This window comes from Mastigoproctus giganteus, chromosome 8 (assembly GCF_048544385.1).
Source record: "Mastigoproctus giganteus isolate SK-2022 chromosome 8, ASM4854438v1, whole genome shotgun sequence".
Taxonomy (NCBI): domain Eukaryota; kingdom Metazoa; phylum Arthropoda; class Arachnida; order Uropygi; family Thelyphonidae; genus Mastigoproctus; species Mastigoproctus giganteus.
Window position 1 is genome coordinate 183,752,303 of NC_143582.1, and position 12,894 is coordinate 183,765,196.

General features: G+C 35.5%; 1 protein-coding gene across 2 annotated transcripts in view; it reads left to right on the plus strand.

Annotated features, from left to right (window-relative positions):
• LOC150082059 (NF-X1-type zinc finger protein NFXL1) overlaps window positions 1-12,894 on the plus strand; it is a 252,064-nt gene that overhangs the window by 20,357 nt on the left and 218,813 nt on the right. For both annotated transcript variants that reach the window (XM_090379082.1, XM_090379083.1), the window contains exon 3: window positions 8,881-8,973. In XM_090379082.1, coding sequence (XP_090235208.1) covers window positions 8,881-8,973 — 93 coding nt within the window. The remainder of the gene's footprint in view (window positions 1-8,880; window positions 8,974-12,894) is intronic.

Sequence of the window (12,894 nt, forward strand, 5' to 3'; positions counted from 1 at the left end):
TGGTGAACAAGTAAGAAATACTTTTTCAACAATTTTTTTAAAAGTATTTAACCGGCATTGTAGAGATGTGTACAGTACAGTTTCGTAAAATTAGCATTTCTATTGCAATATCCAGTATTATTTTTCAATATATATATATATATAGTCATTTTAGATAAAGGTCAATAGCAAGGGCTTCATTTATCACATCATTCCTCTTATCATATTTGTATACAATGGTATGTTATATTTATCATAGAAAATGCTTTTCGTGATGCAGGCAATGCATAATGACTGCTTGTCATAATTTTGCTGCATAAGAAAGAAGACAAATCAAACATTGAAAATTATAGACCAATTAGCTTGTTCTCCCATATCTACAATTTGTTCACAAGGGCGATCACTAACAGATTAAAAAGAGTATGATATATATGAATTTTGCTAGCAGGGAAAAGGAGGTGATTATCCCTCTGTATAAGGCAATGGTCAGGCCACGCCTTGAGTACTGCGTACAGGTCTGGAGGCCTCATTTTAGGAAGGATGTAGATTTACTTGAGCGTGTTCAGAGAAGGGCAACAAGATTGGTGAGGGGAATGAAGGGATCCTCTTATCAAGAGAGGCTTAAGTTCTGCAAATTGCAGTGGCTGGAGACTAGGCACCTGCGCAGTGATCTGATTGAGGTGTATAAGGCCTTGAATGGGTTCAACACGCTGAATTCTGATGGGATCCTTCCACTTGTTCAGATTACGAACCTAAGGGGGCATAAATTCAAATTAAGAAAAGAGATGTAGATTAGATGTGCGGAAATTTGCCTTTAGCCAGCGGGTGGTTAATTGCTGGAACAAACTTCCATCTGTCGTTGTAAGTTGATAGGTTGAATAAATTTAAGGAGGAACTGGAAAGGCATTTGGGAGGGTATGGTGTGATTTTTTTTTTTTTTTTTGGCTGATGTTGCATAAGCTCATACATTTGCTTTCTTGCATCACGTGCCACTACTACTAGTACTTGATGAGAATCAACCGGAAGTGCAAACTAGCTTAAGGACAGGATTTTCAACTAAGGATCACCTTCGTGTAATATCATAGCTAATGGAGAAAGCAAATGAATAAAAAAACACCATTATGCCATGCATTTGTGGATTTTGAAAAGGCATTTGACTCCATACAGCAAAAGGCACTGTTTCAGTTTTAGGCACTGGAAAGACAAGGCATAAATACCCCCATACATTGATTTTGAATAAAATACAGCCACTCCTTGACTTATGAAAATTCGACTTTACATAAGTTTTTGCTGGCGAGTGCAAACTTAAAAAATCATGGAAATGTATTTTGCATGCTGTAGGAATAAATGGAGGTATCGTTAAAATATCGTATTGTTGAACCCAATAACCCGTTTTTTTTTTTTTGGTAATTCGTTCCAAGTCCTTGGAAGTTGAAATTTTCGCTATATAACTAAGCTATTTATCTCTTAAGTCATTTTTATAATGGAAATTGCACTATACTTTCATCGTTATCATATGTTCTGTTATAAGAATCAATTTTGAATGCTTTTGTGATATTTTTCTAAAGCACATTTCTGGAGATCACTACTATAAAACAATAAAAACAATTTGCACTTTCCGTTTTATTGGGCTTTTCTGTTAGTGCAGTCTATTATAAATGCGTAGTAAACTTGATCTTATTGAATTTGCAATAATCCCAATAACTGGAATTGTGTGGGCTTATACATACGGTATTATGGTGAAACCAGTTCCCCTTTATTGAAATTTTCAATCATATAAAAAAAACAAATTTTCAGAATCTTCTCTTCATTCCTATTTACTTATTACAATGGTGAAGAGAAAGGGACAAACGGAAAGTGCAAATGCTGGCAGTGCTAGGAAACTAAACAAGATTGATTTAGAAATGAATATAATTAATTAAGAATTACGAAGCAGGACAAAGTTTGTCATCTATTGCACGGAATTAGGTCTCACTGCTTCAACAGTGAATTCTATTTTAAGGGACAGTGCGCATATAAGAGAACATGTTTAAGGATCAATACATTTAAGATCAACAGTGATCACAAAACAGCATTCAGGTGCTATATTGAAGATGGAAAAGCTATTAATAATATGGGTGGAAAATCAGATTCAGAAGCGAGTGTCCCTGAATCCATTCATAAGTATGGTGAATCTCAAGCCAAGTTCGTGGCAAGCAACGGGTGATTTCATAGGTTCAATCCTCGCACTGGTTTCCAAAACAAAGTTTGCAGTGAAGTGGCTAGTTCTGATTCTGCAGCTGCAGAGAAAAATGTGTGATGCATTAGAAAAAACCCTTTCTAAATCTCCACAGCCCTCAACTTTTCCAGCAACTTTTCCTCAACTTTTAATCAGCTGGAGAGTTAATTCTGGCAACGATGCTCAAAAGGTAAAACTTGCTGACGTTATTCCTGTCTCCTCTCTCTCTCTCTTTGTAATTTTATAATTTTGAAATTTTTGTAATTTTGTACACATTTTTAATTTTTCCTGCCCATGAGATAAAAAAATTTGAATAAATAATTCTATTGACATGTTCGTCTAACATTTCTTTTTTGCTTCAATCAAATTCAATCAATCAAATTTGCTTCAATCAAATTTGTGAGTGCTGCATAAGCATTTAGGGAAATTCCGAATTATGTAGAGTTCCACAGAATGCAACCCTTACGTAAGTTGGGGAGTGGCTGTATATGAGAATGCTGCCTCCTTTAATAGACTAGCAAAGACAGTAGCAAATTTAAAATTAAGAAAGGAGTTCAATAAGGAATACACAATATCTTCAAAGTTGTTTACTGCTGCCCTTGAGGATGCTTTCAGAAGATTGGAGTTCGCAGAAAGGAGTCAATGTGAATGGAGAGTACCTAAACCATTTGCGATTTGCAGATGACATTGTGATCATAGAAGTAGTAGCAGCATGTGATGCAAGAAAGCAAGTGTATGAGCATATGCAGCATCAGCCAAAAAAAAAAATCACACCATTCCCTCCAAATGCCTGTCCAGTTCCTCCTTAAATTTATTCCTGTCTCCTCTCTCTCTCTCTCTCTCTCTCTCTCTCTCTCTCTCTCTCTCTCTCTCTCTCTCTCTCTCTCTTTGTAATTTTATAATTTTGAAATTTTTTTAATTTTTCCTGCCCATGAGATAAAAAAATTTGAATAAATAATTCTCTTGACATGTTCGTCTAACATTTCTTTTTTGCTTCAATCAAATTCAATCAATCAAATTTGCTTCAATCAAATTTGTGAGTGCTGCATAAGCATTTAGGGAAATTCAGAATTATGTAGAGTTCCACAGAATGCAACCCTTACGTAAGTTGGGGAGTGGCTGTATATGAGAATGCTGCCTCCTTTAATAGACTAGCAAAGACAGTAGCAAATTTAAAATTAAGAAAGGAGTTCAATAAGGAATACACAATATCTTCGAAGTTGTTTACTGCTGCCCTTGAGGATGCTTTCGGAAGATTGGAGTTCGCAGAAAGGAGTCAATGTGAATGGAGAGTACCTAAACCATTTGCGATTTGCAGATGACATTGTGATCATAGAAGTAGTAGCAGCATGTGATGCAAGAAAGCAAGTGTATGAGCATATGCAGCATCAGCCAAAAAAAAAATCACACCATTCCCTCCAAATGCCTGTCCAGTTCCTCCTTAAATTTATTTAACCTATCAACTTCCACAACGACAGATGGAAGTTGTTCCAGCAATTAACCACCCGCTGGCTAAAGGCAAATTTCCGCACATCTTTTCTACCTCTGTCTTTTCTTAATTTGAATTTATGCCCCCTTAGGTTCGTAATCTGAACAAGTGGAACGATCCCATCAGAATTCAGCGTGCTCAACCCATTCAAGGCCTTATACACTTTAATCAGATCACCTCGCAGGTGCCTAGTCTCCAGCCACTGCAATTTGCAGAACTTAAGCCTCTTTTGGTAGGAGGATCCCTTCATTCCCCTCACCAATCTTGTTGCTCTTCTTTGTGCATGCTCAAGCAAATCTACATCCTTCCTAAAATGAGGCCTCCAGACCTCTACGCAGTACTCAAAGCGTGGCCTGACCATTGCCTTATACAGAGGGACAATCGCCTCCTTTTCTCTGCTAGCAAAATTCCTATATATTATTGACAAAACCCCATGACCTGCCCTGGCAGCCTGTCTGCATTGCTCAGAAAACTTCATATCTGACTGCTGCACAATTACTCCCAGGTCTTTTTCATTTTCTACCACCTTAAGTGTAGTACCACACAGTTGGTACGTTTCTCTGGGGTTACTTCTACCCATATGCAGTACTTTGCATTTGTCAAGGTTAAACTTCAGTTGCCACTTCTTAGCCCATCTGCCCAAAATATCTAGATCCTGTTGCAGTAGCACACAGCCATTACTGTCATTAACAACCCTGCGAACCTTTGTATTATCTGCAAACTTCGACGCTAAGCCTGATATACCTTCATCAATATCATTGATAAATGTACAAAACAACAGTGGACCCAACACCAAACCCTGTGGGACTCCACTAATAACATTAGTCCACGAAGAGCAGCACCCATTGATTACCACCCTCTGTCTTCTTCCACTAAACCATCCTTTTATCCATTGTAGCAACTTACCCTTAATACCATTCTGCTCCAATTTGTACAATAGTCTTATATGCGCAACAGTGCCAAAAGCTTTCCTGAAATCCAAATATATGATATCAAAATTAATTTTTGCATCCAGTTCCTTTGTAACCACATCATAATATGCTATCAAATTTGCCAGACAAGACTTTCCCTTAACAAACCCATGCTGTGTCTGAATTATTGCTGCAGTCTTGTCTAGATGATCCTGCAATGCATCTTTAAGCAGTGACCCCATTATTTTACCCGGAACAGAAGTTAAACTAACTAGTCTGTAATTACTCGTGTTACCCTTCGATCCCTCTTTGTGAATTGGGGATACATTCACACACCTCCAGTCCATGGGGACCTCCCCTGAGTCCAAGGATGCTCTCATAATTATGGCTAAGTATTTGCTTAGTTGCTTTGCCGCCTCCTTTAATATAACTGGATAGATCTCATCTGCCCCAGGTGCCTTTCTTATGTTTAACTTCAAAAATGTCTCCTCCACTTTGCTCTCAGTTATTACAAATTCATTAAGCACACTGCTACAATTTGATAAACTTCTGCCATTTTCAAACCTTAATAACTCCTAATGTGCGAATGTAGATGCAAAATACTCATTGTTTGTTTGCTATCTGAGCAGGATCATCAACAGTCAAACCATCGATATCAAGTGAACCAATCAGATTCATCCCCTTCCTTTTAGAGTTTATATAAGTAAAGAAATCCTTGCTGTTTTTCTTAGCATCCTTTGCCAAAGATTTCTCGTAATCTGCCTTCACCTGCCTAACTTCCTTTGTGACCTGATTACAGACTAGCTTATATCTGCCATAGGCTTCTGTGTCGCTTGATAATTTATATGCATCCCATGCATTTTTCTTCTCTGTCCCAAGTCTCATTAGTTCATTTGATAACCATTTAGGCCTAAACCTTGAACAGTATTTCTTAATAGGTATGAAACTTTTAATAGCTTCCACGATTAATTCCTTCAATGCTTCCCACTTAGAATTTACTGTTGGTAACATCGTCAGTTGATCCCACTGTACAGAATTTAAAAACTGTATGAGACCACTGTACTCACCTTTACGGAAGCAAAAACCCTTTCCTTTACCCCTGATAGTAATTATATCTTTAAGTAAATCCCATATCAGTATACTGTGAACACTGACATCTATTGGTTCCTTTATCTGCAAATTTTTAATACATGAATGATCACTGCTGATAACCAGATCAAGAGTATTACCCTCTCTGGTTGCCTCTCGAACATGCTGCTTCAGAAAACAATCATCCAATAAATCCCCAAAAGTCTGACTAGTGTGTGAGTGACCAACCCACGAGTTCCAGTCAATATCTGGGAAGTTAAAATCCCCCATTTTAAGACATTCTGATTTACTGGCCCACTCTATTTCTCTGTACAATTGTTCATTGTACTCATTCAAGTCATTAGGCCTATAACACACTCCTACTCTTATTTTTGCTTTCGCAGTGCTCATGTCACACCAAACTGACTCAACAGTGCACTGTTCATCTATATCAACTGGATGCACTTCTTTTGATTTTGTTTTTCTTAATCAACAGCATGACACCTCCTGTCTATCCTTTCTGTACACATTGTACTCCCCAAATTCCAATTCTGCATTCCTAATATAAGTGTGACACCAATTCTTGGGGATCATAAGTCATGATCCCCAAGAATTAGAGGAAAACCTTAATTAGTTATGTAGAGTTAATCAGGATTTTGGGCTAAAGATGAATATGGCTAAAATAAAAGTAATTATGAAAAATGTAACAGAAAGGGATATAATCATTGAAGGAGTAGATATTGAAAAGGGGATTCATATACTTATCTTGGACAAGTCATTAGCTGTAATAATGATAAATGGTTGGAAGTCAAGAGAATAAATTTCAGATGGATAGCATTCAGGAAATATAGTCACATGCTAATGAGCAATATCCAAATTTGTCTGAAATGTAAAATAATGAACCAATATATACTCCCCACCATGACTTATGGAAGTGAAACTTGGGCACTTACCAAAAGAATGGAAGAAAACTTGAAAACTACGCAGCGAAGAATGGAACGAATTATATTAGGAATCAGACCGTTGGATTGGGCAGTACACATAATTCGGAGACAGACGGACTAAGAAAATAACAGAATGGTACCCAAGAGTAGGTAAAAGAAAACCTGGAAGACAACAATGGATATGAAAAGATGAAATTCAAGAGTTTGTGGGTAGTAAATGGATTGCCATTGCACAAAACAGTAGGAACTGGAAAATTGCTGGAGAGGCCGTCATCCTGTAGTGGATTGAAAATGGCTGATGATGTGCATAAGACACAATACACACAATGTAATTTACTTCTGATATCCATCTTTAGCTAGAGATGTGAATGCAGAAAAAAAGCAAAGCAAAAATTTAAAATTTAGGAATGCAAATGGAAAGTTATAGAAGATGCAGCAATGGATTTATCACAAAACGGTTGTCAGAAAAGTATAATTGTGGTAAAGCACAAATTCAAAAAATTTTACAAGAAAAAAATAATATTAAAGAAAAGTGGATTTTTTTTTATGCAAATAAAAATATTCAACAAGAAACATATCATCCATATCAAGAAATTAATGTGTTAACACTCATCCAGTGTGGTGGTGCTCATGCTAAATGAATTCCAGTAAGTGAAGTTTGAATTTTGCAAAATCCTTAAAAAAAGAAAAAGACCATTTTCTGCTAGCAATGGATAACTTAGTAAATTTTGAAACAGAAGTAACGTTTTGAAGACTGTGTGTGAAAGTGCATCTGTGAATGAAAATGATGTGGAAATAGATTTTGCCATCTTTACCATAACAGTATGAACCCAAAGACATCTTTAATATAGATGAAATCCTCTTTTATCATGCTTTACCAAGTAAATAACTAATGTTTAAAGATTCTAATTCTTTTAGTTATAAAAATGGAAAAAAAAAGAGTGACAATTTTACTTTGTATAAATTCTTCGGGACAAAAAGAACAACCATTAATAATTAATACTGCACTGAGACCAAGATGTTTTCGAATACATGAATATGGCATCCATGAATGATAATTGGTACACCAATAAAAAAGCTTGTATGGTAAGTATTAATTTTTCTGACTGGCTTCATTATTTAGACAAAAAACTCAAAAGATGATCTTACTATTATTAGATAATACTCCATATCATCCCAAAAATTTCAATTTAATTAATGTCAGTTTATTTTTTCTTGCTAATACATCTAGTGTTTGTCAACCACTGGATCAAGGTATCATTCAATCATTCAAATTGTTTTACCGCTGACATTTCAGCTACATTAGTTGCAAATACGTACGTGGAAAGAAATGTCGAAGAATTAGTTAAAGAAAATTTCACTATCAGACATTGTTGAATACATAAAATTGGCCTGGAATAGTGTTAGTGAAAATATTATACAAAAGCATTTCAGTAAATGTTGAATTAACTGTGATACTGACATGGAGGTTGATGTTAGAACAGATTTTATAAAAGTACAAAAAGAAATTATTTAACTTGGACAGAGATAAATGTAAATGTTGATACAGAATTTAAAGATGATTCAATCCCATGTGAAAATGACAGTGAAAACTGGGAAGAACTTTGATTCTGCTAAGAACATTGACAACAGTGAGAATTTATGTGAAAATTGAATACAAACAATGAATCAGATGTTGAAGAAATTAAAATTCCAATAGAAGAAAGTTTACTGTTTTAGGACTTAAAAATTTATCTCAAAATTTAGATAATAATAAAATGTTATAATTATTAAATAATTTTGAAACTCTTTTAGAAAAGGTTATAATTCAACAAAAAACAAAATCATCTAAGCAGAATCATGTTACCCAGATATTTCAAAAAATAAAAAATATATATTTTGTATTATCTGTATAGTTTAAGATTTTTATAATTAAAGTAAATAATTTTTAGTTTCAAATAAAATGTTTTTAAAATAAGACTTATTTTTATTGTCCTATTAAAATTTTCATTATATCATGATATATGTGACTTTTTTACATATTTCTGCAAGGTGACCACTCTATAAAAGATCAAATATATATAGAACCAAAGGTGGAAGATCCAGAAAAATTCAATCTTCAGTTCCCAGAGTTGCCAGTTCTTGATTGATGCATCTGTACAAATAAAAAAAATATAAAAGATATATATTTTTTTTTCATATCATTTACCTCTAAATATGGAAACCAGTGTAATTATAGAAATGAATTAATCGTATATTATAAACTGAGCATATGAATGATTTTTTTTATAGGTGGTGAAACAGTGACAGTACTGAATGAAAGTGATATATCTGATGAAGAAAAGGATATGAACATTTTGAGAAATATTTTTAATTCTTATGCAGGTTTGTTGATTTTTTAAAAAAATTTAATAAAAAAATCTTAATATAACTATAGAACATACTAGTGCTGTATTACCTGTCTTGATTAGTGTTGATTTTAATCTTTATTATAATGTGTTCCGGATTACTAATTCAAGTTTGGTAAAATTCAGAGAAACTTTTAAGTTGAGTACAATATTTAAAGCAGAAATAAGAAAACCCATAAAATATCCAATTTAATTTTAGTTAAAACTGTCTGTTTAAAATTTAGGTTTATAAAGAGGACTCTCTGATATGCAGTTCATATATATATATTATGAACCCAACAATTTATAATCTATTTTTGACAAGCATATTCCTCCCCCCCCCATATTTTTGATGTTGTCCAATTATGTGATATATAATGAAAAATGTGATGTCTGAAAAAAAAAAAAAGCAAAAAAAAAGCTGAATAAGAAAGTTTAATAACGGTACTTTTGCAAATTGCAAGTGAAATATTTTTAGTAGTATATCATTATGAAACAGACTGTAGTTCCTTTTACATTAGACCAATCAATTACATTCAGTATTCAGATTTGAATATTGAAATCTGTCTTCAGTTCTGCAATTTTGGGATTAGAGGAGTTTAGTACTTGACCATGGAAGACTAAACTGTCCACAGAAGAGAGGTAGGACAGTACAGTGCAGTGCCCAAAGATGGAGATTTGAAATGTATTTTATTTTATTTAGTTATTGAGACTATGTAGGGTTGAATTGCATCAGTTGTCCTTTTCATACCAGTAAACTAATTAAAGTACTTCACATGTTGTGGACATTACATGGAGTGAATACTCCATGTAATGTCCACAAGATGCACACTATGTGGAGTAGGTTAAAAAATAGCCACTTTACATAAGTGCTATTTTTTAACCTACTTTATATACCCGGGGATTATACCCAGGATTACTAACAGTCCTACCAGTGTGAAAGTGCAAGCAGAGGCTTTTGTTGTCACTGACCAACCAGGCTTTGCTGAAATTCGGTTCACTTGACTCAGGTGTCACTTGAATATCAGTTCCATCAGCATTTTAGACTTCCAGGTAGCAATCCTTAGCTTGTCATACCAAAGAAAATGCAACTGCCTTAAGGACTCATTAATCACCCTGCTAACCCTCATATCATCTGTAAATGTAGATGATATGTCCTCATCAATTTTTTTTTAAATATAATAAAAACAATTAAAAATCTAGAAAATCTTAAATCTCCTGAACTGTTACTTGATCTTAAAAGAACAATAGCTCATCATCCCACCATAGCTTGGAGATTGAGCAACTTTGATATCTTTTGCTGTTGTTGATATATAGGCATATCTTAACTTCCAAAAGTTGTTTCATAATTCTGTTATGTCGTAACTGATGTAGTTTATTTGTAATTTGCAGTTAAAAGGAGACAGTGTGCTCATGAAACTAACGAGTGCTGTCCATTCCGGATTTATGTCCCTGCATCACACTATTGATGCAACCGACCATGAGCAACATGCATCATTGTATCCAAGTAGAGTTCTCAACAACCTCTCAATTTGCTTATGCATTTCCTATTTCTGTAAGATCTAAAATTAAACAAACAAACCGATGCAGTTGTTTTGATGTTGAATAATATTCAACGCTTCTTCCAGTACGGCAATAATTCTCATATTCCTGAGGAGAAGAAATTTTATGGTTTGTGTTGAATCCATCCTTGCACTGCCACCTTGACATCATCATCATGATAACTGTCAGCAGCTATAACACATGCCTAGCACCTGGTCAAAAATGTGTGATGGTCTAGGCACAGGATGAGGACCATCTCCTGATAGCATTTCTGCCAATTTTCTGAGCCAAATGTTTCTCCTTAATGGAATTAACATCATTTATTGTTGTTCTGCTGATCTTTATAGCTTTTGTATACCTGGTGCCATGGTAAAAAGTGGGTAGTTTCTGGATGCATATATGCTGGGATTATTCTGCTTAATCTATTTGTTCTTGAGATTGTTCATGAAGTTTCACTGTACAAAGGTCATTCAGATGAAAATCACAAAAACTGAATAAAAGTTGTATTTCAAAAAACAACAAGGAAACTGTGCAGATCTTATTCTTCAGTGTAGTTTCCATTACATTCAACACTTCTTCCAGTACTGCAGTAATGCTCATATTCCTTGAGAAGAAATTTTGTGGTTTGTGTTGAATCCATCCTTGTACTGCCATCTTGACCTCACCATGTGATGAGAAAAGACATCCTTTTGCACATATTTTCGTTGCCTTTTGCATGTCATCATCCTTTTGCATATATTTTCATGTGATAATCATATGAAACTAAATCTGTGGAATATGGAGGATGGGGTAATACCTCAAACTTCATCTCCTGTATATGATTTATTGTAGGATGAGTGTTATGGTGCAGGCCCTCACTTGGGGACAGGACACAATGACATTTCTTTTGAATTGCTGTCTTTAATTGGTTTAAAGCACATCAAAGTATTTGTCACACATTACTGCTTCTCCCTCCTCTCTCTCTCTCTCTCTCTCTCTCTCTCTCTCTCTCTCTCTCTCTCTCTCTCTCTCTCTCTCTCTCTCTCTGGATAATGTTTAATTTTTCAAAACCACTCCTTTATGATCCTAGAATAAAATATGTAACACTTTCCCAGCTGGTGTTTGGATACAGATTTTCTTCAGTCACATTAAGCCTGTATAGTACCTTCAGTTCTGATGTTAAACAATAATCAATCCATTGAGCAATCACTTCAAAAGTGTAACCATTAGTTAGGATCCATAGTATGGAAGAACATCACAGAGCAAGTCCGAAACCCTGCGGCACCTACAGCAGCATACTGGTTGCGTGGCCAACCGCCTCCCCCAGCTGCCAGCTAAGGACCAAGAAGAAGAAGAAGAAGAAGAAACCATTAGTATGCACTGAACTGACACTAATCTTGCATGGAGTGGCAATTTCTTAAATATTAATGCTTTAGTTTCCTTATATGAGTTCTTTCACTACTGCTGTGACTTCTGGTGCCACTACAAAATGTGCTTGCTCTTGTCAAGAAGGATCCTGGCCACTTTCGTTGCCATTCATAAACTCATTTACCCCCTCAAAGGCTAGCCGTTGACCTATGCACACACCAACATTCTGCAATAAATTTCAGCAGGTTTTATTCCTTTTGCAATCAAAAATCAGATTACAGATCACATCTCTACCTAGTTGCATGACTGCCATCTTGAAAATTGACTGTTTCCAAATAATACCAGTAGATGGTGCCATTTGGGCACTGTGTGCCAACAGACTTTGATTAGTAATATGATAACAGATTATCATGAGTTATTGCATTTTATATTGGTTTTGTGGTTTTTTTTCATTTGAAGGCCCTTTGAAGCTGCATTTGGGACATTGTTGTTAAATGGCTATATTGAGGGATTAGTGCCTTGCTTTTTATAAAATACTTCATTCGGTAGTGCTCTGATATAAAATTATTCTTTGAAGTGAATAAAGTGGTCTTCTTGCCATTAGTGGAAACTTGGATTGGCCCTGTCGTCCTTGTGCTCCCACAGGCATTGGAACAAACAATGGCACATGCTTAATAGTTGCAACTAGCTCTTGGTCCTAGAGGATGTCACACAAATTCTCTCAGATATCCCAGACAAGCTGTACTGGCTACCTGGGAGTCTAAATCGCTGATGGAACTGATATTCAGGTGACATTCAAGTCAAATAGACCCAATTTCGGTGAAGTTCGGATGATCTGTGACAGCCAGATCCTCTGCTTGCACCTTCATGACGGTGTAACTGTTAGTAATCCTGGGTATAACCTCCATGCACAAGCACAATGTGGGTGACCATCCAGGTATGAACCAACGTAAGCAGGGGTCGAGGTGTGGCACCCACACAGGAGGAATGCCGCCCCTCTGTGTTACCAGGCAATACTAGGTGATAGATG